Genomic DNA, 26435 nt, shown 5'->3' with positions numbered 1-26435 from the left:
ACCAAGCATTGTACATGGATGACCACAACAAAAGCAACAATGATTGCAATTACCAAACATGAAACACACTCATACTATGTCATAATATTGACATTCAGTCCAGTAATCCTCCACTGTAACAGCTCCTTTACTTTGCAGTGAAAATTGATTTGTATATTCTTTGCCTCTGAGTCCTTGTTGGATTTTTTTTTTTTAATTCAGACAGAAAGCCACAAAAATTATACTCATCTTCATCAGATCACTCAGTCCCATGTAATTAATTTTTTTTTTTCATCTTGATCTTTTGTTAGCACTTTTATGAGTTCATCAGTTTTTCATTAGAGTTCTGAAAATGCTTATTCATTCAGTTCAGCAGTACAGTCAGTTACCAGAAACCTGTACTTGTCAGTCTTTTCCATGAATTTCTTAAAGATGAAACCCTTTTATAGGAACGTATTTGCAAAAGCATCAGAGTACACCCAGAACTGTCTGTAAATGACAAAAGACTTAAAAATGACCACAGTTAAAAATTTGATGAAAGTTCATAATAATGCAGTTGACAAGAAAATTAGTTATTTCTGAGATATACATTTTAAGGTAGTAACTAGGATTATGACTTATAACATTATACCAGAACATATAAGATTTTTAGAAATTTCATGTAATGTCTGAAACATTTATATTAACATATTTCCATACAGATAACCCAATGAAAGTTTAGTATTAGTTGTTTTGTTTGTTTGTTTGTTTGTTTGTTTGTTTAATTCCATCCCTTGTTTTATTAACACAGAGAATGTTGAGACTCCCAAATTGGACTAGTTTAAAGAGCATCTGAAGGATTTGACCAGATAATGAAAGCCAATATTAAATCTGCTGGAGTTTCATGTACAAGACTGGAAAGAGACAACATCGAGAATTAATGATGTGATTAAGTATAACTTAAGAAATATGGACACTTCAAACTGTACCTTGCAAATAAGAATAATTTCATCTTCATCTAGAGAAAAAGGATGAGCTATGGAATGGAGATTCAGTTTCCATTTTGTTCACGAAATCTAGAAGGCAGTAAAATGATTAGGTAATATAAAAAGCTTCAGTGATTCTATTTATGATGTACACTGGAAGGAACCACCAGGTATTACTGCAAATCCTCTGTGTATTGTTTCAGCAGTCCTGGTTTAATGCTGATATACTCTCCATCAGGTTTTACACTGTTTTCACTGTTCTCTTGGGAACTTTTTTTTTTTTTTTTTCACACACACACACTGTATTTTATTTTTACAGGAGATAAATAGACTGACACCAAGCATTGTACATGGATGACCACAACAAAAGCAACAATGATTGCAATTACCAAACATGAAACACACTCATACTATGTCATAATATTGACATTCAGTTCAGTAATCCTCCACTGTAACAGCTCCTTTACTTTGCAGTGAAAATTGATTTGTATATTCTTTGCCTCTGAGTCCTTGCGGGATTTTTTTTTTTTAATTCAGACAGAAAGTCACAAAAATTATACTCATCCTCATCAGTTCACTCAGTCCCATGTAATTAATTTTTTTTCATCTTGATCTTTTGTTAGCACTTTTATGAGTTCATCAGTTTTTCATTAGAGTTCTGAAAATGCTTATTCATTCAGTTCAGCAGTACAGTCAGTTACCAGAAACCTGTACTTGTCAGAGTCTTTTCCATGAATTTCTTAAAGATGAAACCCTTTTATAGGAACGTATTTGCAAAAGCATCAGAGTACACCCAGAACTGTCTGTAAATGACAAAAGACTTAACAATGACCACAGTTAAAAATTTGATGAAAGTTCATAATAATGCAGTTGACAAGAAATTAGTTATTTCTGAGATATACATTTTAAGGTAATAACTAGGATTATGACTTATAACATTATACCAGAACATATAAGATTTTTAGAAATTTCATGTAATGTCTGAAACATTTATATTAACATATTTCCATACAGATAACCCAATGAAAGTTTAGTATTACTTGTTTTGTTTGTTTGTTTTTTTATACTGCAGGTTCTTATTAGGCATCAATTTTATACACATCAGTGTATACATGTCAATCCCAATCGCCCAATTCAGCACAGCACCATCCCCAACCCACCGCAGTTTTCCCCCTTGGTGTCCATATGTCCGTTCTCTACATCTGTGTCTCAACTTCTGCCCTGCAAACCGGCTCATCTGTACCATTTTTCTAGGTTCCACATACATGCGTTAGTATACGATATTTGTTTTTCTCTTTCTGACTTACTTCACTCTGTATGACAGTGTCTAGATCCATCCACGTCTCAACAAATGGCTCAGTTTCGTTCCTTTTTATAGCTGAGTAATATTCCATTGTATATATGTACCACAACTTCTTTATCCATTCGTCTGTTGATGGGCATTTAGGTTGCTTCCATGACCTAGCTATTGTAAATAGTGCTGCAATGAACATTCAGGTGCATGTGTCTTTTTGAATTACGGTTTTCTCTGGGTATATGCCCAGTAGTGGGATTGCTGGGTCATATGGTAATTCTATTTTTAGTTTTTTAAGGAACCTCCATATTCTTCTCCATAGTGGCTGTATCAATTTACATTCCCACCAACAGCGCAAGAGGGTTCCCTTTTCTCCACACCCTCTCCAGCGTTTGTTGTTTGTAGATTTTCTGATGATGCCCATTCTAACTGGTGTGAGGTGATACCTCATTGTAGTTTTGATTTGCATTTCTCTAATAATTAGTGATGTTGAGCATCTTTTCATGTGCTTCGTGGCCGTCTGTATGTCTTCTTTGGAGAAATGTCTATTTAGGTCTTCTGCCCATTTTTGGATTGGGGTGTTTGTTTCTTTAATATTGAGCTGAATGAGCTCTTTATATATTTTGCAGATTAATCCTTTGTCCGTTGATTCATTTGCAAATATTTTCTCCCATTCTGAGGGTTGTCTTTTCGTCTTGTTTATGGTTTCCTTTGCTGTGCAAAAGCTTTGAAGTTTCATTAGATCCCATTTGTTTATTTTTGTTTTTATTTCCATTACTCTAGGAGGTGGATCAAAAAAGATCTTGCTGTGATTCATGTCAAAGAGTGTTCTTCCTATGTTTTCCTCTAAGAGTTTTATAGTGTCCAGTCTTACATTTAGGTCTCGAATCCATTTTGAGTTTATTTTTGTGTATGGTGTTAGGGAGTATTCTAATTTCATTCTTTTACATGTAGCTGTCCAGTTTTCCCAGCACCACTTATTGAAGAGACTGTCTTTTCTCCATTGTATATTTTTGCCTCCTTTGTCATAGATTAGTTGACCATAGGTGCGTGGGTTTATCTCTGGGCTTTCTATCTTGTTCCATTGATCTATGTTTCTGTTTTTGTGCCAGTACCATATTGTCTTGATTACTGTAGCTTTGTAGTATAGTCTGAAGTCAGGGAGTCTGATTCCTCCAGCTCCGTTTTTTCCCCTCAAGATTGCTTTGGCTATTCGGGGTCTTTTGTGTCTCCATACAAATTTTAAGATGATTTGTTCTAGTTCCGTAAAAAATGCCATTGGTAATTTGATAGGGATTGCATTGAATCTGTAGATTGCTTTGGGTAGTATACTCATTTTCACAATGTTGATTCTTCCAATCCAAGAACATGGTATATCTCTCCATCTGTTGGTATCATCTTTAATTTCTTTCATCAGTGTCTTATAGTTTTCTGCATACAGGTCTTTTGTCTCCCTAGGTAGGTTTATTCCTAGGTATTTTATTCTTTTTGTTGCAATGGTAAATGGGAGTGTTTCCATAATTTCTCTTTCAGATTTTTCATCATTAGTGTATAGGAATGCAAGAGATTTCTGTGCATTAATTTTGTATCCTGCAACTTTACCATATTCATTAATTAGCTCTAGCAATTTTCTGGTGGCAGTTTTAGGATTCTCTATGTATAATATCATGTCATCCGCAAACAGTGACAGTTTTACTTCTTCTTTTCCAATTTGTATTCCTTTTATTTCTTTTTCTTCTCTGATTGCCGTGGCTAGGACTTCCAGAACTATGTTGAATAATAGTGGTGAGAGTGGACATCCTTGTCTCATTCCTGATCTTAGAGGAAATGCTTTCAGTTTTTCACCATTGAGAATGATGTTTGCTGTGGGTTTGTCATATATGGCCTTTATTATGTTGAGGTAGGTTCCCTCTATGCCCACTTTCTGGAGAGTTTTTATCATAAATGGGTGTTGAATTTTGTCAAAAGCTTTTTCTGCATCTATTGAGATGATCATATGGTTTTTCTTCTTCAATTTGTTAATATGGTGTATCACATTGATTGATTTGCGTATATTGAAGAATCCTTGCATCCCTGGGATAAATTCCACTTGATCGTGGTGTATGATCCTTTTAATGTGTTGTTGGATTCTGTTTGCTAGTATTTTGTTGAGGATTTTTGCATCTATATTCATCAGTGATATTGGTCTGTAATTTTCTTTCTTTGTAGTGTCTTTGTCTGGTTTTGGTATCAGGGTGATGGTGGCCTCATAGAATGAGTTTGGGAGTGTTCCTTCCTCTACAGTTTTTTGGAAGAGTTTGAGAAGGATAGATGTTAGCTCTTCTCTAAATGTTTGATAGAATTCACCTTTGAAGCCATCTGGTCCTGGACTTTTGTTTGTTGGAAGATTTTTAATCACAGTTTCAATTTCATGGTTTGTGATTGGTCTGTTCATATTTTCTGTTTCTTCCTGGTTCAGTCTTGGAAGGTTATACCTTTCTAAGAATTTGTCCATTTCTTCCAGGTTGTCCATTTTATTGGCATAAAGTTGTTTGTAGTAGTCTCTTAGGATGCTTTGTATTTCTGCAGTGTCTGTTGTAACTTCTCCTTTTTCATTTCTGATTTTATTGATTTGAGTCCTCTCCCTCTTTTTCTTGATGAGTCTGGCTAATGGCTTATCAATTTTGTTTATCTTCTCAAAGAACCAGCTTTTAGTTTTATTGATCTTTGCTATTGTTTTCTTTGTTTCTATTTCATTTATTTCTGATCTGATCTTTATGATTTCTTTCCTTCTCCTAACTTTGGGTTTTGTTTGTTCTTCTTTCTCTAGTTTCTTTAGGTGTAAGGTTAGATTGTTTACTTGAGATTTTTCTTGTTTCTTTAGGTAGGCTTGTATAGCTATAAACTTCCCTCTTAGAACTGCTTTTGCTGCATCCCATAGGTTTTGGGTCGTCGTGTTTTCATTGTCATTTGTCTCTAGGTATTTTTTGATTTCCTCTTTGATTTCTTCAGTGATCTCTTGGTTATTTAGTAACGTATTGTTTAGCCTCCATGTGTTTGTCTTTTTTACGTTTTTTTCCCTGTAATTTATTTCTAATCTCATAGCATTGTGGTCAGAAAAGATGCTTGATATGATTTCAATTTTCTTAAATTTACTGAGGCTTGATTTGTGACCCAAGATGTGATCTATCCTGGAGAATGTTCTGTGCGCACTTGAGAAGAACGTGTAATCTGCTGTTTTTGGATGGAATGTCCTATAAATATCAATTAAATCTATCTGGTCTATTGTGTCATTTAAAGCTTCTGTTTCCTTATTTATTTTCATTTTGGATGATCTGTCCATTGGTGTAAGTGAGGTGTTAAAGTCTCCCACTATTATTGTGTTACTGTCAATTTCCTCTTTTTTGGCTGTTAGCAGTTGCCTTATGTATTGAGGTGCTCCTATGTTGGGTGCATATATATTTATAATTGTTATATCTTCTTCTTGGATTGTTCCCTTGATCGTGATGTAGTGTCCTTCTTTGTGTCTTGTAACATTCTTTACTTTAAAGTCTATTTTATCTGATATGAGTATAGCTACTCCAGCTTTCTTTTGATTTCCATTTGCATGGAATATCTTTTTCCATCCCCTCACTTTCAGTCTGTATGTGTCCCTAGGTCTAAAGTGGGTCTCTTGTAGACAGCATATATATGGGTCTTGTTTTTGTATCCATTCAGCCAGTCTATGTCTTTTGGTTGGAGCATTTAATCCATTCACGTTTAAGGTAGTTATCGATATGTATGTTCCTAAGACCATTTTCTTAATTGTTTTGGGTTTGTTTTTGTAGGTCCTTTTCTTCTCTTGTGTTTCCCACTTAGAGAAGTTCCTTTAGCATTTGTTGTAGAGCTGGTTTGGTGGTGCTGAATTCCTTTAGCTTTTGCTTGTCTGTAAAGCTTTTGATTTCTCCATCAAATCTAAATGAGATCCTTGCCCGGTAGAGTAATCTTGGTTGTAGGTTCTTCCCTTTCATCACTTTAAGTATATCATGCCACTCCCTTCTGGCTTGTAGAGTTTCTGCTGAGAAATCAGCTGTTAACCTTATGGGAGTTCCCTTGTATGTTATTTGTCGTTTTTCCCTTGCTGCTTTCTCAATAATTTTTCTTTGTCTTTAATTTTTGCCATTTTGATTACTATGTGTCTCGGCGTGTTTCTCCTTGGGTTTATCCTGTATGGGACTCTCTGCGCTTCCTGGACTTGGGTGGCTATTTCCTTTCCCATGTTAGGGAAGTTTTCGACTATAATCTCTTCAAATATTTTCTCTGGCCCTTTCTCTCTCTCTTCTCCTTCTGGGACCCCTATAATGCGAATGTTGTTGCGTTTAATGTTGTCCCAGAGGTCTCTTAGGCTGTCTTCATTTCTTCTCATTCTTTTTTCTTTAGTCTGTTCCGCAGCAGTGAATTCCACCATTCTGTCCTCCAGGTCACTTATCCGTTCTTCTGCCTCAGTTATTCTGCTATTGATTCCTTCTAGTGTAGTTTTCATTTCAGTTATTGTATTGGTCATCTCTGTTTGTTTGTTCTTTAATTCTTCTAGGTCTTTGTTAATCATTTCTTGCATCTTCTCAATCTTTGCCTCCATTCTTATTCCGAGGTCCTGGATCATCTTCACTATCATTATTCTGAATTCTTTTTCTGGAAGGTTGCCTATCTCCACTTCATTTAGTTGTGTTTCTGGGGTTTTTTCTTGTTCCTTCATCTGATATATAGCCCTCTGCCTTTTCATCTTGTCTGTCTTTCTGTAACTGTGGGTTTTGGTCCACCGGCTGCAGGATTGTAGTTTTTCTTGCTTCTGCTGTCTGTCTTCTGGTGGTTGAGGCTATCTAAGAGGCTTGATGTGATTGCGCCCCTCCTACCATCTCACTGTGGCTTCTCCTCTGTCCTTGGACGTGGGGTATCCTCCTTGGTGAGTTCCAGTGTCTTCCTTTCGATGATTGTCCAGCAGCCAGTTGTGATTCTGGTGCTCTTGCAAGAGGGAGTGAGAGCATGTCCTTCTACTCCACCATCTTGGTTAATCCCTTTGTTTTGTTTTTGTTTGGCCATGCTGTGAGGCTCGTGGGATATTAGTGCCCCAAACAGGGATTGAATTTGGGCCCACAGTAGGGATAGCACTGTGTCCTAACCACTGGCCAACCAGGGAATTCCCGAAAAATAGTTTAGGATGTTACCATTGTGGAATACTGGGTAATGCATACACAGGATCTTTCTTACAACTGCATGTGAATCTACGATTATCTCAAAATGAAAAGTTTAATTTAAAAAAGGCCAGCTCCTTTACACATATACTTCTCCAAATAATGCAAAAGAGGTGAAACACTAGTAATTTTTAGAACTCCACATTTCTCATGGAAGAAATGTTATAAAACATTCAGGGTGAAGAAAATGGCCCATAGTTAAAAACAGTGACATTAGTACTTAAAACTTGTCTGAAATCCAGTCATTTATGATATGGTTAGCTTACATTAGGAATTTAGAATTTTTTTGTTCCTCTTGAAGATAGGTAGATTAGATGTCATTCGTCATTTACATCAAGCCCATGTTGTAATTGTGTGTTTGTGAGTATGAAGGCTGATCAGATTCTTCAATCAAGATTTTTAACTACTCTTTTTTTTTTTTTGAAATTCACGGTCTTTTATTTATTTATTTATTTATTTATGACTGTGCTGGGTCTTCGCTTCCATGCGAGGGCTTTCTCTAGTTGTGGCAAGTGGGGACCACTCTTCATCGCGGTGCGCAGGCCTCTCACCATCGCGGCCTCTCCCGTTGCGGAGCACAGGCTCCAGACGCGCAGGCTCAGCAATTGTGGCTCACGGGCCCAGTTGCTCCGTGGCATGTGGGATTCTCCCAGACCAGGGCTCGAACCCATGTCCCCTGCATTGGCAGGCAGATTCTCAACCACTGCGCCACCAGGGAAGCCCTTAACTACTCTTAAGGATCATTTTAAGGACTTATACCTAGAACCTAGAATTAAGTAATGTATAGTACTGGTGGAGTAAGCTTCACATTTTGGTGGAGGAGGAAGAGAGTGACAGCCACGTCTGGATTTAATAAAAATAACTTAGAATAGTTCACAATTATAAAACTGATAAGTTAATGTGTGCAGTTTTGCCTTAGGAAAAGATCCTTCAATTTACAAAAGTGTTGATAAGTGTTGTCTTTTTTTTTTTTTTAATAGCTACTTTTATTTATTTATTTATTTTAATTTTTTTTTGGCTGTGTTGGGTCTTCGGTTCGTGCGAGGGCTTTCTCCAGTTGCGGCAAGCGGGGGCCACTCTTCATCGCGGTGCGGGGACTGCTCTTCATCGCGGTGCGCGGGCCTTTCACTATCGCGGCCCCTCCCGTTGCGGGGCACAGGCTCCAGACGCGCAGGCTCAGTAGTTGTGGCTCACGGGCCCAGCCACTCCGTGGCATGTGGGATCTTCCCAGACCAGGGCTCGAACCCGTGTCCCCTGCATTAGCAGGCAGATTCTCAACCACTGCGCCCCCAGGGAAGCCCAAGTGTTGTCTTTTAAACAGTTTATTTGGTGTGTTTAAAATATCATTTCCACAAATAAGACTTAATTCCAAGGACCATCTCCAATGTATGACTCTAGAAATGAGGCAGATTTTAAAAGCTGACATCAGAGCTTTTATAAATGAATGAATATTTCCCTTCTAAATAGTCACCCTTGGAGGCCATACTGAAACCAATGATGATGTCATTCCTGAGGATACTTCAAGAACTCTCCTTTTGTAACCAATTTAGAAGACATGCAAGAAATTAAGTCTTCAGGAATACTTTGGATTTTGGCAAAAACTAATTTTAATGCACCTGATAATCTTTCATTATTCAACATACTTGACTCTAAATGACATTTGGCTATTTCCAAATATCACATCTGCCCTTAGAGAAGATTTTTCAAATGAGTGGGCAAATTTTTTAAGTATCAATTTTTTTTTTCACCATTGGACTTCTAGCTGGTCTCATAATGTGTAATATTACACAAATATGTTCATTCCTAAGAATGCTGTCCTTCAGAGAACAAAAAAGTTCTGATTGTATCCTCTTGTTTTAATTTTTGCATATTGAGGTACTATTAATGGGCTTCATTGATTTATCCATAGTCTTGACCTTGTTCAGCTACAGTATGAATTCACGTGATAGCTGGCTTTGTGGTTGGATTGCTGTGAATTCTAGGAATGAGTGCGATAATCATCATTATGCTGGTTTGCTGTACTCTTTCATTTCTAAAGTACAACGCTTTTGCTGTTTGGTAATCTGTTGATGGAACAAGATGTAGAATGACATCGTCCATTCTTATTTTAAAATTTTGGTTACCAGGAATATTGTGTGCCATTGGTTGACATGTAGCATCTTTTCGTCTGGTTCCATTCTCTAATTGAAGATTAAGGATACTGAATGACTTGATGATAATTTTTTTGTACGTCTGACTCATTTCCAAAGGAAGGTTATGGCAAAAAGTAGAAACCATACCCTCTTGGTACCTATATTCTAGAGTCAAGTTTGTTTCAAGATTATTTAAAACAACGCTCTCCATCAAAACAACCAAAATCCCACACACAATGTCTAGTTGCAGTATGCCTGTTAATTTCATTTCTTTTTCATTCACTAAATATCTTGGGTTCTTCCTAACCAAACGTAGAAAAATGGTACAGAGGGGCCACTGGGTTTGGAGCCCAGCACCCTGCTTGAATCAGGGTGGTATCTGGCCCATGAAGGCCTGACCGAGATGTTACCTGTTTCCTAGTGTTTTAATGTGCATTCTTTTGATGATTAGTGAGGTTGGAGTGCTTTTTCTCCCATTTTCTTTTGTTACACAGTTATATTCCCTTTTTAAAAATTTTTTTGTCTTTTAATCATTTATCTACTGGGCATTTAGTATTGTTATTATTTTTTGGCCATGCCACATGGCATGCGGGATCTTAGTTCCCCCACCAGGGATCAAACCCGTGCCCTCTGCAGTGGAAGCATGGAGTCCTAACCACTTGACCACCAGGGAATTCCCAGTATTATTTAGTATAATAAGAATCTTTATCTCTTTATTTTCAGATGAGTTTGCCTATTAAATTTTGGTTATGTTTTTGGAGGTTGCATGCACAAGTTTTATTTCTTATGTAAAGTTTTATTACTCAGATACATTCTTGAATTCCTTTCTCTATTTTGCATTTTCCATTGAGGTGAAATTCACATAAAATAAAATTAACCATTTAAACCATTTTAGTATATAATTTAGTTTTTAAAGTTTTTACTAAATGCACAATATTGTACAATTGTCACCACTTTCTAATTTTAGAATATTTTCATTGCCCCCAAAAGGTAACCCATACCACCCAATTTCCCCCTTCCTTTATCCCCTGGCACCCAGTAATCTACTTTCTGCCTCTGTGGATTTGCCTACTTGGACATTTTACATATATAAGTGGAATCATCCAATATGTAGGAATTTGTGTCTGCATTTTCTAGCACAAAGTTTCCAAGGTTCATCCATGCTTAGTATAGATGAATATTTCATTCCTTTTAATTGGGGTATAATATCCCATTGTCTCTTCATCAGTTGATGGATATTTGGGTACTTTTCACTTTTTGGCTGTTATGAATATTGCTGCTATGAACTTTTGTGTATAGTTTTTTGAGTGTGGGCATATGTTTTCATTCTCTTGGGTATATATCTAGGAGTGGAATTGCTGGGTTATTTGGTAACTCTGTTTAACTTTTTGAATTACTACTAAAATGTTTTTCATACTGACTGTCCCATTTTACATTCCCACCAGCAATGTATGTGAGTTCCAATTTCTTTACATCCTTGCCAACCCTTATTTTTAAAAAATTATTATCATATCCATTCTAAAGAGTGTAAAATAGTATCTCATTGTGGTTTTGATTTATATTTTGCTCTAATGATTAACAATCTTGAGCATTTTTTCATGTGCTTCCTATTTGTGTATATTCTTAGAATTGTATATCTAACTTCTTTTTTTTATCGAGGTATAATTGACTTACAATGTTGTGTTGATTTCTGCTGCACAGCAAAGTGATTCAGTTATACATATATATACATTCTTTCTTAAAAATATTCTTTTCCATTATGGTCTATCATAGGATATTGAATATAGTTCTCTGTGCTATACAGTAGGACCTTGTTGTTTATCCATTCTATATATAAAATCTTACATCTGCTACCCCCAACCTCCCACCCTATCCCTCCCCCAACCCCCTCCCCCTTGACAACCACCAGTCTGCTCTCTATGTCTGTGGTTCTGTTTTTGTTTCATACATAGGTTCATTTATGTCATATTTTAGATTCCACATATAAGTGATATCATGTGGTATTTGTCTTTCTCTTCCTGAGTTACTTCACTTAGTATGGTGATCTCTAGTTGCATGTGTGTTGCTGCAAATGGCATGATTTTGTTCTTTTGTTCTTTTTTTTTAAATATAATTTTTTTTTCTTTTTTTTTTTTTAAACTTTGGGTTTATTTATTTATTTATTTATGGCTGTGTTGGGTCTTCGTTTCTGTGCGAGGGCTTTCTCTAGTTGTGGCAAGTGGGGGCCACTCTTCATCGCGGTGCACGGGCCTCTCACTGTTGTGACCTCTCTTGTTGTGGAGCACAGGCTCCAGACGCGCAGGCTCAGTAACTGTGGCTTACGGGCCTAGTTGCTCTTCGGCATGTGGGATCTTCTCAGACCAGGGCTCGAACCCGTGTCCCCTGCATTGGCAGGCAGACTCTCAACCACTGCGCCACCAGGGAAGCCCGATTTTGTTCTTTTTTATGGCCAAGTAGTATTTCATTGTATATATGTACCACATCTTCTTTATCCATTCATCTGTCAGTGGACATTTAGGTTGTTTCCATGTTTTGGCTATTGTGAATAGTGCTGCTATGAACATAGGGGTGCATGTATCTTTTTGAATTATAGTTTTGTCTGGATATATGCCCAAGAGTAGGATTGCTGGATCATATGGTAATTCTATTTTAGTTTTCTGAGGAACCTCCATACTGTTTTCCACAGTGGCTACACCAACTTATATTCCTACCAGCAGTGTAGGAGGGTTCCCTTTTCTCCACACCCTCTCCATCATTTGTTATTTGTAGACTTTTTAATGATGGCCATTCTGACTGGTATGAGGTGGTACTGCATTGTAGTTTTGATTTACATTTCTCTAATAATTTGCGATGTTGAGCATCTTTTCATGTGCCTGCTGGCCATCTGTATGTCTTCTTTGGAGAAATGTCTATTTAGGTCTTCTGCCCATTTTTCAATTGGGTTGTTTGGTTTTTTGTTGTTGAGTTGTTGTATATCTAAGTTCTTTAAAACCCATTTCAGGGGCTTCCCTGGTGGCACAGTGGTTGAGAGTCTGCCTGCCAATGCAGGGGACAGGGGTTCGAGCCCTGGTCTGGGAGGATCCCACATGCCACGGAGCAACTAGGCCTGTGAGCCACAATTACTGAGCCTGCGCGTCTGGAGCCTGTGCTCCGCAACAAGAGAGGCTGCGATAATGAGAGGCCCGCGCACCGTGATGAGGAGTGGCCCCCACTTGCCACAACTAGAGAAAGCCCTCGCACAGAAACGAAGACCCAGCACAGTCATAAATAAATAAATAAATAAATAAAAATTAAACTTAAAAAAAAAATTAGTAAGGTTAAATGTTTAAAAAAAAACCCATTTCAAATTGGGTTTGCTTTTTTACTGTTTAATTGTAAGAATTCTTTACATTATTAAAAGGGTATATATTTTATAAAAGGATTATTAATGCCTTTTCAGATATATGGTTTGAAAATAGTTGTCATCAGCTATGTGGGTTGTCTCTTCACTTTCTTGATGGTATCTTTTCATACACAGAAGTTTTGAATTCCAATGAAATCAGTTTTATCTATTTTCTTTCTTGCTTTTAAGTTTAGGAAATCTTTTATTAGAAATGGGGTATACGTTTATTTTCTGCATTTTAAACTTTTAACTTTTTTAACCCTGTTTGTTGGATTACAGATACACTTATTACGTAACTTAATAGGATATGCTGTAATAATTTAGTTACATAAATATTTCCTTGGGAATCTGTGAGCTCTTCTAGGTCCTGTTCTATGTTTTATTCATCTTAGTGTTTGTCATTTATACATTTATTCTGTTCTAAGCAGAAAATAGAATAATAAACAAAAGAACTACTGAAGGCTTCCAGAGACTAAGTGCTCAGGAAATATATTTGATAAATTACTGGATTATTATTTTAAATGATGTAAAGCAAAATCTCATACTACCAGCATTTTCCTTGAATAGTACTTTTTTAATTTTTTAATTTATTTTATTCAAGTATAGTTATTTTATAGTGTTGTATTAATTTCTGTTGTACAGCAAAGTGATTCAGTTATACATATATGCATATAGATGCATTCTTTTTCATATTCTTTTCTATTATGGTTTATCACAGTCCTTGAATTATACTTTTTTAAAAAATTTAATTTTATATTGGAGTATAGTTGATTAACAATGTGTTAGTTTCAGGTGTACAGCAAAGTGATTCAGATATACATATATGCATATATATACATTCTTTTTCATATTCTTTTCCATTATGGTTTATCACAGTCCTTGAATTATACTTTGATTGTAGATAAGTGTACAGGTAGATTTTGTTACTCATGTTTTCATATCCTCAGTGAAATAAAGAAAATTCATTTTCTTTAATTCTTACTTTGAGTATGCATTCTTTCAGACCACTTACAGTGTACATATATTTTCAGTTTGTTAAACTTTATATTTAATTTAATATATGACCTGGTAAGTTAGGATATTCTTAAAATTTTTATTTTGACAGTGAAAGCAAGTTGAATACATTGGTGCAGAAGCTTCATGACTTTCTGGCACACTCATCAGAAGAATCTGAAGAAACAAGTTCTCCTCCAAGACTTGCGATGAACCAAAGCACAGGTAAATTGAAAAAGGATGTGTAACATTTTCTAGTCTATTTTCCGTTTATTTTTGAGCAGGTGCAGTTATTAAAGTTTTTAATAGCCCCTGTGTATCTAGTAGTTAGATAATATCTGATACTTGAGATTTTAATTCAGATAAGTAAGAAGTGTAAGGTTTTATGGTTATAGGTGCTTAGAGAAGCATATACTTAGGGTTTTGTGTGTAATGGAAATGTTTTATAGAGGTGGGTGATGAATGTTAACTGTTTAAAATAGGTAGTATTAGAAGTTGTAGGAATAGTACAGAAATATATTATCCTAGAAGTTATTCATGTATTATGAGTTATATTTTTATGTTGTTTGATAACTTCTTTGAGTAGATTTGGTACATAAATTTTTTTTAATAAAAAACAACATCTCCTCTCTACCTCCCTTTTTCCTTTTTAAAAGTATCTTGTATCATATATGATGATTACCATAATTTGTTTTGAGGTTTTTAAGGGTAGCCACATATATAAGAGGTGAATACACACACACACACACACACACGTACTTGCACACAAACACAATATGTACAAAAAGGGTGAAGAGTGGTAGATCACAGTGAAAAGTTCAGCCATATGTGTAATTAGAGTACCAGAAGGAGAAAAGAGAGAATGGGTCAGAAGCTGAGTTTGACGAGATATTCACTGAGCATTTTCTTTTTTTTTGTTTAAAGATTTATTTATTATTTATTTATTTTGTTTATTTTTGGCTGTGTCGGGACTTAGTTGCAGTGTGCCGGCTCTTTCACTGTGGCGCTTGGGCTTCTTTCTAGTTGTGGCGTGAGGATTTTCTCTTCTCTAGTTGTGGCGCGCAGACTCCAGGGCACGTGGGCTCTGTAGTTTGCGGCATGCAGGCTCTCTTGTTGAGGTGCGCAAGCTCAGTAGTTGTGGCACGTGGGCTTAGTTGCCCTGTGGCATGTGGGATCTTAGCTCCCTGACCAGAGATCGAACCTGCATCCCCTGCATTGTAAGGCGGGTTCTTTACCACCGGACCACCAGGGAAGTCCCTTGCTGAGCATTTTATAAAAGTGAAGAAAGACATCAAGCCGTAGATTCATGAAACACTGTGAACCCCACGCAGGATAAATAGAAAACTACAACTATGAATATCATAATTAAACTCCTAAAGAACGAAAACAAAGAGAACAATCTTAGGAGCAGCCAGAGGAAAAATGTCGTTGCTTTTTGAATGTTGAATGTTTCTGAACAACAGTAACACTGATGGCTCATTTGATGACAGGAATGTTAGAAGCTGGATGATGAAGAAATGATTTATTTAAAGTGACAAGTGAAAATAATTGCCAGCATCGAAGTTTTCTCAGTGAAAACATCTTTGAAAAGTGAAGGTGGAATAAAGATAAAAAGTGAGAACTTGATGTCAGCACACTGACACTAGAGGAAATACTAAAGGGTTTTCTTAAATGAGAAGGAAAATAATTCGGAATGGTGACACCAAAATACAGGAAGTTACAAATAACAATGGGAGGGATAAATAGGTGAATAAAATGAAATATGTACTTTTATCTAATCCACAGTCTGTAGTCTTAATTCATAAATTGCCCCAACAGTGTTTTCATAGGTAACTTTCCCCCCCAAGTCCAGGATCCAGTTGAAGATGCCACAATGTATATAGTTATTTGGTCTTTAGCCTTTTCAAATCTGAAACAAGCTGGAACCGTAACATTTTTCAAATGTACAGATATATTATTTTGGTGGTTGTCCCTCAATGTGGATTTGTCTGATTAGTTATAATTAGATTGGGATTTTTAATTTTTGGCAGGACTGCCATGTAAGTGGCGTTATGTTCTTGTCCATACATCATATCACAAGGCACGTGATGTAATCTCCCCGTTTATTGGTGATGTTAACTTAGGTTATTTGGTTATGGTTGTTTTTCTAGGTTAAGCCACTGTAAAGGTGTGATTTATTCCTTTGTAACTAATAAGTAATTTGTTGAAGATTACTTTGAAATAAACTTAGGTATTCTTTTCATCATCAGAAGTTAGCTTTTATGGTTTCTTACTGCAAATTACCACAAACTTGGCAGCTTAAAACAACCCAAATTATTTATTTATTTATGGCTGCATTGGGTCTTTGTTGCTGCACATGGGCTTTCTCTAGTTGTGGCGAGCGGGGTCTACTCTTCGTTGTGGTGTGCAGGCTTCTCATTGCAGTGGCTTCCCTTGTTGCGGAGCACGGACTCTAGGACTCTAGGTGTGCGGGCTTCACTAGTTGTGGCATGCAGGCTCAGTAGTTGTGGCTTGCGGACTCTAGAGCGCAGGCTGAGTAGTTGTGGCACATGGGCTTAGTTGCTCTGCAGCATGTGGGGTCTTCCTGGAGCAGGGATCAAACCCGCATCCCCCACATTGGCAGGTGGATTCTTAACCACTGCACCACCAGGGAAGTCCCAACCCAAATTTATTATCTCATAGTTCTGTAGGTTTGGAGTCCAGGTGGGTTTTGCTGAGCTCTGCTCAGGGAATCACAAGGCCTAAGTCAACGTGACAGTAAGACTATGTTCCTTTCTGGAGACTCTGTGGAAAAATCCATTTCCATGCTCATTCAGGTTGTTGGCAGAATTCAGTTCATTGTGGTTGTAGGCCTGAGGTCCCCATTTCTTGCTGACTATTGGCCAGGATCCTCTCAGCTCCTTAATTTCCTCTCACATGGCCCCCTCCATCTACAAAGACAGCAAAAACACATTGTGTCTTTCTCATGCTTTGAATTTCTCTGACTTATCCTTTTGCTTGCTTCTCTGCACCTTCTGCGTGAGCTGGAGTCATTTTTCTACTTTAAAGGTCTCATGTGATTAGATTAGACCCCCTCCTTGTCACCACTCCCCAGTGAGCTCCCATTTTTAAGGTCAACTGTGCCATTTTACCTAGCAAAACCATGAGAGTGTTATTTCCTCACATTCACAGGTTCTGAAGATTCGGGGTCATGAAATCTTGGGGACCATTCCTAGAAATTCTGCCTACACCACATCCATTCATGATTCTTGGCTCAGTGATATGTTACTATGATGGGTTCAAAATCATGATGTTCTGATCTATCATTCCTCCTATGTTTTAGTTGGCATTTTACTATAAGGGAGAAGTTTACATTTCTACGCTCTGTTTTCATTTGTTTTTATTAGTATATACTATATTTTTTCTTTTTCCATGAATATTTTCTTACTGTCATTATTTTAATATCCAATTTGTACCAGTATTGGCTAGTGGGAACCCCTTTTGTATGGCTCCTGCAGACCTTTTCACAAGTCTTCATCAACCTTGAGCACTTTCTTACTTTCTGCTCTCACAAGATGTTCATTATTTACTTTGCACTGTCCCTTCCCCAGCCCTGGAATCAGTTATTTCTCCAAGGAGTTCTGATTCCTTTTAGTGGGATATGGTATTTAGAAAGCAATATCTGGGTGTATGATGTGCTCATTGCCACCAGGATGTCTGCTTCCAGGCCCTTTAGCAGAGAAAGCCAATATATGTGTTATGTTTTCATGCACTGATATTGATACTTTTAGTTTTACTTTGGACTACAGACATCATTCTAGTCTTCCTCTTTTTGTATTTTAACTTCTTACTGCAACAGAAAGAAAGGTGGCTCCCATTATCCTCAGTTTATGTACTCAGTTGATCAGTCTTCATTGCATCCACGTAGTTTCAAGTTTGCAAACCAAACCATCACAATAAAGACACCTAGCTAGTGTTAAATATTTGTTTAAAGTTCCTTTTGTCTTTAGAATGAAATCATATTGTCACAGTTCTATATTCAGTAGTTAGTTGGGGAGTTCTGCTTCTGGTAGTGGCAGAGTAGCTCTGTATGGATAAACAGATATCTCTCACAGATACCAATTATTAATTCTGGCCAAAATACGGAACACAATGATGTGAAGAAACTGAACAGTGACACAAAGCAGACACAAACTGGAGTAGGGTCAACCCATGGAAGAAAGAAGTATTAATGGCTGAATTCCCAATTGTTAAGCCTTTTTTCCTTAGGAAAGGTGCCAGTTAGCTCCATCAGTGGAATTTAAGACTTGGATAGCTCTGTCCTTCTGGATATGCTGTTTGAGCTTGCAACCCCACTACTTCTGATAGCCTTCTTCTGACTAAGGTTGAACCAGCATAAAACTCAGCATTTGGTCAAGGTGGTGGTGTAGGAAGACCCTGATCTCACCCCTCCCCACAGACACACCGAATCTACAGCTACTTAAAGAGCAATGCCTCTTGCAGAAGAACTGAGGTCTGATTAAACAGCTTCTCCACAACAAATGATACAAGGACCACATAGAGATTGGTAGGAGACACAGAGACAGAGTATTGATGGGAACCCCACTTCAGTGTGGTGTACTGCCGTGGCGAGGGATATCACTAAGGGGCCTGTGTACAGACCCGCCTCCCCTGGGGCACAGAGAAAAAACAGTGGTTTAAAGGGGACCTAGACTGTACATGAAGGAAATCCACTTACTAACCCTAGAGTGTCTGCTAAATGGGCAGGGAACTGCTGGAACTATCTCCAATGTTGAAGGTGCTAGAGAGCACCATTTTTTGTCTTCCTCCTTTACCTTGATAGCACAAGTGAGAACATAGTCCACGTTCTCTAGCTGGCCTTCCAAGGCCACCTCAGCATACCTCTGGCCCACACAAGCTATAGGCGTCCTACCAAGGCAGCCTGAGTGTACAGTGCCCCAGGACCCCACGGCCCATGACTTATTAGGCTCCAGCCGGCTTGCCAAAGCTGCCTGGCACACGCAGACTACACAGGGGATGCTCTTAACTGAGGTTATGCCTTCAGGACCGGGAGAGGTACCTGTTTTGCCTGATGTATAGAAAGAAACACAAAGTCAAACAAAATGGGGACAGAGGAATATGTTCCAAGTGAAAGAACAAGATAAAACTGCAGAAAAAAATCTTAATGAAATGGAGATAAGTAATTTACCTGATAAAGAATTCAAAGAAATGGTCATAAAGATGCTTACCAAACTAGGGAGAAGAATGAAGGAGCACAGTGAGAACTTCAACAAAGAGTTAGAAAATATAAGAAAGAACCAGTCAGAACTGAAAAACACAATATTGGAAAATACAATAGAGGAAATTAACAGCAGATTAGTTGATACCTTAGAACACATCAGTGATCTGGAAGACAGAATAGTGGAAATCACCCAATCAGAACAGAAAAAAAGAAGAATTTTAAAAAATGAGAGTTTAAGGGATCTCTGGGACATCAGGAGTACTAACATTCTCATAGTAGGGGTAGGGGTCTCAGATGGAGAAGAGAGAGAGAAAGGGACAAAAAATTTATTTAAAGAAATAATGTCTGAAAACTTCCCTAGTCTGGGAGAGGAAACAGACATCTAGGTACAGGAATCACAGAGTCCCAAACAAGGTGAACCCAAAGAGATCCACACCAAGACATGTAAGTAAAATGGCAAAAGATAAAGAGAGAATATTATGGGCAGCAGGAGAAAAACAACTAATCATATACAAGGAAAATCCCATAAAATTATTAGCTGATTTTTCAGCAGAAACTCTGCAAGCCAGAAGGGGGTGGCATGATATATTTAAAGTACTGAAAGTAAAAAAACTTCCAACCAAGAATACTCTGCCTGGCAAGGTTATCATTCAGAATTGAAGGAGAGATGGAGTTTCCCAGGCAAGCAAAACCTAAAGGAGTTCAGCACCACTAAAATGGCCTTACAAGAGATGTTAAAACATCTTCTTAGGTGGAAAAGAAAAGGCAATAGCTAGAAATAAGAAAATATATGAAAGAAAAAAATCTCACTGGTAAAGGTAAATATATAGTAAATCAGCCACTTATAAAGCTAGTAGGAAGGTTAAAAGACAAAAAGTAGTAAAATCAACTATAACTACAATAAGTAGCTAAGGGATACACAAAATATAAAGTTGTAAAATATCATGTCAGAATCGGGCTTTCCTGGTGGCGCAGTGGTTGAGAATCTGCCTGCTAATGCAGGGGACACGGGTTCGAGCCCTGGTCTGGGAGGTTCCCACATGCCGCGGAGCAACTGGGCCCATGAGCCACAACTACTGAGCCTGCGCGTCTGGAGCCTGTGCTCCGCAACAGGAGAGGCCACGATAGTGAGAGGCCCACGCACCGCGATGAAGAGTGGCCCCCACTTGCCGCAACTAGAGAAAGCCCTCGCACAGAAACGAAGACCCAACACAGCCAAAAAAATAAAAAAATAATAATTAAAGATGCTAATAATTAAAAAAAAAAGTGTTGGGGGGGTAGTAAAAATGTAGTATTTTCAGAATATATTTGAACTTAAGCAACTATCAGCCTAAATTAAATCAATGTGTGTGTGTGTGTGTGTATGTGTGCACACGTATCAACCTGATGGTAACTGCAAACCCAAAACCTACAGTAGATAAACAAAAAATAAGGGAGCCCAAACATAAAGAAAATCATCAAACTACAAGGGAAGAGACTTCCCTGGTGGTCCAGTGCGTTGGAAGGCAGGGGACGTGGGTTTGATCCCTGGTCAGGGAACTAAGATGCCACATGCCACGGGGCAACTAAGTCTGCGCGCTGCAACTACTGAGCCCGTGTGCTGCAACTAGAGAGACCACACGCCACAACTAGAGAGAAGCCCGTGCGCCGCAGCTAAGACCCAAGGCAGCCAAAAAATAAATTAACAAAATATTACAAAAAAAAGAAAACTACGAGGGAAGAAACCAAGAGAAGAAAGGAATAGAGAATAACCACAAAAACAAGCAGAAAATAATTAACAAAATGGCAATAAATACATCCTTATCAATAACCACTTTAAATATAAATTGACTAAATGCTCCAATCAAAATAGAGATGGCTGAATGGATTAAAAAACAAGACCCATTTATATGCTGCCTACAAGAGACTCACTTCATATCTAAAGACAGAGTGATACTGAAGGGATAGAAAAAGGTATTCAATGCAAAAGGAAATGAAAAGAAAGCTGGGGTACTAAACAAAATGCTACAAAACCAATGCATCAACGAAGAAATCAAAGAGGAAATTAAAAAATACCTTGAGACACATGAAAATGGAAACACAACTTTCCAAAATCTATGGGATGCAGCAAAAGCAGTTCCAAGAGGGAAGATTATAGTGATACAGGCCTACTTCAAGAAAAAAGAAAAATCTCAAATTAAAAAAAATGTAGCTTTACATTTAAAGGGACCAGAAAAAGAAGAACAAAACAAGCCTCGACTTAGTGAAAGGAAGGAAATAATAAAGGTCAGATTGGAAATAATGCAACTGATAGCTCGTCTTCTTCCTCTTAACAGGGTCTTTTGCAGAGTGAAAGTTTTAAATTTTGAGGAAGTCTAATTTATAGATTTCCTTTTGAGGATCATGCTTTTCTTACATATAAAGGAGCTAGAAAAAGAAGAACAAACAAAACCCAAAGTTAGTAGAAGGAAATAAACCATAAAGATCAGGGCAGAAATAAATGAAATAGAGACTAAAAAATAATAGAAAAGATCAATGAAACTACGAGCTAGTTTTTTTTTTTGAAAATGTAAACAAAATTGAAAAACCTTAAGTCAGACTCATCATGAAAAAAAGAGAGTCCAAATAAATAAAATGAGAAAGGAAAGAGGAAAAGTAACAACTTATACCACATCAATGCAATGAATCCTAAGAGACTACTGTGCCAACAAATTGGACAACATCGAAGAAATGGATAAATTCCTAGAAACTTAACAATTTTCAAGACTGAATCATGGAGAAATACAAAATCTGAACGGACTGATTACTAATGAAATTCAATTAGTAATCAAAAAACTTCCAACAAACAAAAGTTGAAGAGCAGTTGGCTTCATAGGTGAATTCTATCAAACATTTAAAGAAAAATTAATAGTCATCAATATTGTAATAACTTTGTATGGTGACAGATGATAACTAGGCTTGTAGAGGTGGTCATTTTGTAACCTATAAAATATTGAATCACTATGTTGTGCACCTAAAACTAATATATTAAGTTAATTATTCTTCAGTTAAAAGAGTTGAATGGAAACCTGCATTCTTGATGAGGCATAAAGGAATTTAGGGAGATGACAGTAGGTGTAGTAAAATGAGAGAGGAGATCCCACCTAGAAGAGAGCTACAGTTTGGGAGCTCCGGAACCTGCAAAAACTCTTGCCATATCTGGTTGAATCACAAGTGCAGCCCAGATTCTAGGTAGCCCAGTTAGGGCTAAAAGAACAGAATAAAGCTTTCAACTTCTTACACTAGAGGGTATATATTTTGGGGTTTGATTTCAGGTAAGTTGACTATCTGCTATTAACAAAAATATCAACTGTAACGGCATGCAGTGTTTTTTCACTGTATCTTTAAAAATGTCCAGTACCCAATCTGAAATAAAAAGAGGAAATTGTGACTCATGTTCAAAAGGAAAGGCAAGCAGTAGAGACAATCCACATATGTCTCAAATGTTGAAATTAGCTAACAAGAATATTAAATCAGCTATTGCAACTATGCTTTAGTGTAATAAAGCAAATACATTTATGATGAATGGACAGGTAAGAAATCTCAGTACAAACATAGAAAATGTAAAAAAGAACCAATTTGAAATTCTAGAACTGAAAAATAAATTTCTGAATAACAAATCATTGTTTGTACTTAACAGGAGATTAGAGATAGCTGTAGTAGTGTCAGTAAATTTGATGATAGTCTAATAGAAATTATCCAATCTGAGAATAGAAAACATTGAAAAATAAAAAGTGTGCAGAACACTTGCTCTTCAGATCCTTTCCCCAATAAATCTGTGTAGTTATCAACCAAATACATGTAAAGAATAGGACTGTTTAATGATAGTCAGAGAAAAAAATGTTGATAGAAACTCTTAGTTGGCCCAGTGTTTTGTAGTTAGCCATATACTAACCTTGCACATACTTTGATACATTTTTACCTTCTTACTTCATTTTTGTGGTGCTATTTTAAATTCCCTGGTTTTTAAATTTCAGATTCCAGTTGTTCATTGCAGGAATTCAGTTATGTTTTTTATGTCAACCTTGTATCCTGTGAACTTGCTCTAGGTAGCTTCTTTTTCATCTTTTAGATTTATTGGAATTTTCTACCTAATCTGGTTGTCTGCAAATAGGGTCACGTTTATTTCTTCCGTTCCATCTCTTTGCCTTTTAATTCCTTTTCTTGCCTCATTATGCTGGGTAGGACTTTCTGTATTTTCCATTATTACGTTGAAGAAGAATGATGATAGCAGACGTCTTGGTGTTTCTGATGTTAGTGGGAAAGCATTCAGCTCTTTCACCATTAAGTATGATGGTTACTGTATAAGATTTTTGTAAATATTCTGTCAAGTTGAGGAAGTTCCCCTCCCCTAGTTTTCTGAGTTTTTTCCCTAAAGTGATATTTTTATTGAGATGGATGTAGATTCATATGCAGTTGTAACACACACACAGCTCTTATACACTTTTCCCAGTTTCTCACGATAGCAACATTCTACAAAAGTATAACATATTGTCAGTTAACCACGTTATTGATATCTACCAATCTGATTTAGATTTCCTCAGTTTTACTTGTACTTTTGTGTTTTTGTTAAGTTCTGTACAGTTTGATTACCTTGAGTTGATTCATGTATCCACCACCACAGTCAACATGCATATTCCTCATCTTGCCCTTTTATAATCATGCTCAACTCCCTACACCTACTCCTACCTGTGCCTAACACCTGGAAATCACTAATTTGTCCTCCATTTCTAAATTGTTTTTCATTTTAAACATGTTCTATAAATGGAATCCTATAGTATATGACATTTGGGGATTGGGTTTTTTCACTTAGCATAATTCCCTTGGGATTCAGCCAGGTCGTTGCATGTGTCAATAGTTCTCTCCTTTTTATTGCAATGTGTAGTTTTCTATGGTATGGATGTACCACAGTTTAACCATTTACCCGTTAAGGGACATCTGGGATGATCCCAGATTTGGGCTGTTACAAATAAAGCTTCTGGTAAACACTAGTGTACAGGTTTTTGTGTCAACATAAGTTTTCATTTCTCTGGGATAAATACCCAGGAGTGCAGTTGGTGCGTCATAGGATGGTTGCATGGTTTGTTTTTTTTTTTTTTTAAGGACACTCCTAAATTGTTTTCCAGAGTGGCTATACCATTTTATATTCTCACAGCAATGTAAGAAGGATCAATTTCTCTGCATCCTCTCCAGCATTTGGTTTTACCACTATTTAAAAAATACTTAGACATTCTGATAGATATCTAGTGATATCTCAGTGTGGTTTTAATTTGCATTTCCCTAATGACTAATAAAACTTTTAACACCATTATTGAGATATAATTTACTTACCATACAATTCACCAGTTTAAAGTGTACAATTCAGTAGTTTTTAGTATGTTCACAAATACATGCAGCCGTCACCACAGTAAATTTTATAACGTTATTATCACCTGAAAAAGAAACTCTGTACTCTTTAGATATCACCCCCTACCCCCAGCCTTAAGCAACCACTAATCTTCTTTCTTGTCTTTATAGATTTCCCTATTTCAGACTTTCTTATGAATGGCATTCTATTACATGTGGTTCTTTGTGACTGGCTTCTTTCACTTAGTATAATGTGTTCAAGGTGTATTTATGTTGTAGCACATATTAGTACTTCATTTCTTTTTATGACCAGATAACATTCCTTTATATGGATATACCACATTTGTTTGATTTGTTGATGGACAATAACATCTTGTTTCTACCTTTTGGCTATTATGAATAATGCTACTATAAACATTTGTAAACAAGTTTGTGTGTGGCCATATATTTTCATTTCTCTTGGTTATATACCTAGGAGTGGAATTGCTGAGTTATATGGTAACTCTGTTAAATCCTTTGAGGAAATACCAAACTGTTTCCCAAAGTGGCTACACCATTGCACATTCCCCCCAGCAGTGTATGAGGATTCTGATTTCTCTGCATCCTTGCCAACAGTAGTTGTTATCTGACTTTTTAATTTTAGCCATCCTAGTACATGTGAAGTCATGTCTTATTATGGTTTTGGTTTTCATTTTGCCTAATGGTTAATGATGTTGAGCATCTCTTCATGTGCTTATTGGTAGTTTGTATATATTCCTTGGAGAATTATCTATTTAGATCCTTTGCTCATTTTTAATTGGGTGTTTGTCTTTTTATCATTGATTTATAAGAATTATTTATATATTCTAGACTTTTATTATGATAAAATATACATAATATAAAATTTACTATTTTAACCAATTTTAAGTATACAGTTCTATGGCATTAAGTACATTCACACTGTTGTGTAACCATCACTACCATCCATCTCCAGAACTTTTTTGTCTTCTCTACCCGAAACTCTGTACCCATTAAAATCACTAGCTTCCCCATCCCCTTTACCCCCAGTCCTTGGCAACCACTATTCTACGTTCTTTCTCTATGAATATGACTACTTTAGGAACCTCATATAAGTGGGGTCATACGGTATTTGTCCTTTTGTGTCTGGCTTATTTTACTTGGCATAATGTCTTCAAGGTTAATCAGTGTTGTAGCATGTATCAAAATTTTCTTCCCTTTTAAGGCTGAATAGCATTCTGTTGTGTATATGTGTGTATTTCTTTAATTTTCTTGATGATGTCCTTTGAAGCACAAATGTTTTTAGTTTTGATAAAGTCCAGCGTATCTATTTTTATTCTTGTTGCTCATACTTATGGTGTCATGTCTAAGGATCTATTTCTAAACCTGGGGTCACAAAGATTTACCCCAATATTTTCTTCAAAGAGTTTTATAGTTTAGGCTCTTATGTTTAGGTTTTTAATGATGCATTTAGAGTTAATTTTTGTATGTGGTGTAAGGCAGGTCTCCAACTTAACTTTTTGCATGTGGATACACAGTTGTGCCATACTGTTTGTTGAAAAGACTATTCTCTCCCTTTTGAATGGTCTTGGCATGCTGTTGGAAATCAGTTGACCATAGATATATGGGTTTATTTCTGAACTTTCATTTCTTTTCGACTGATTCTTATGTCTGTTCTTTTGCCTGTAGTACACTGTACTGATTATAGTTGTTTTACACTAAGTTTTAAAATCTTGAAGTGCGAGTCTTCCAATTTTGTTTTTCCTTTTGAAGGTTGTTTTGACTATTCTGGGTCCATTTTAATTCTACATGAATTTTAGAATGAGCTTGTCAATTTCTACAAAGAAGTCAAGTGAGATTCTGACAGGGATTGCCTTTTTTTTTAAAATTGTAGATCA

At 36.8% G+C, this 26435-nt stretch overlaps 1 protein-coding gene across 9 annotated transcripts in view; it reads left to right on the top strand.

Moving 5' to 3' along the window:
* Positions 1-26435, top strand: part of ATRX (ATRX chromatin remodeler) — a 241231-nt gene that overhangs the window by 43133 nt on the left and 171663 nt on the right. For all 9 annotated transcript variants that reach the window (XM_036839559.1, XM_036839556.1, XM_036839558.1 and 6 more), the window contains one exon: positions 14068-14180. In XM_036839559.1, the coding sequence (XP_036695454.1) occupies positions 14068-14180 (113 nt within the window). The remainder of the gene's footprint in view (positions 1-14067; positions 14181-26435) is intronic.

Source organism: Balaenoptera musculus, chromosome X (assembly GCF_009873245.2).
Source record: "Balaenoptera musculus isolate JJ_BM4_2016_0621 chromosome X, mBalMus1.pri.v3, whole genome shotgun sequence".
Taxonomy (NCBI): domain Eukaryota; kingdom Metazoa; phylum Chordata; class Mammalia; order Artiodactyla; family Balaenopteridae; genus Balaenoptera; species Balaenoptera musculus.
Note: the sequence above shows the minus strand (reverse complement) of the source record. Positions and strands in the feature narration are given on the sequence as shown.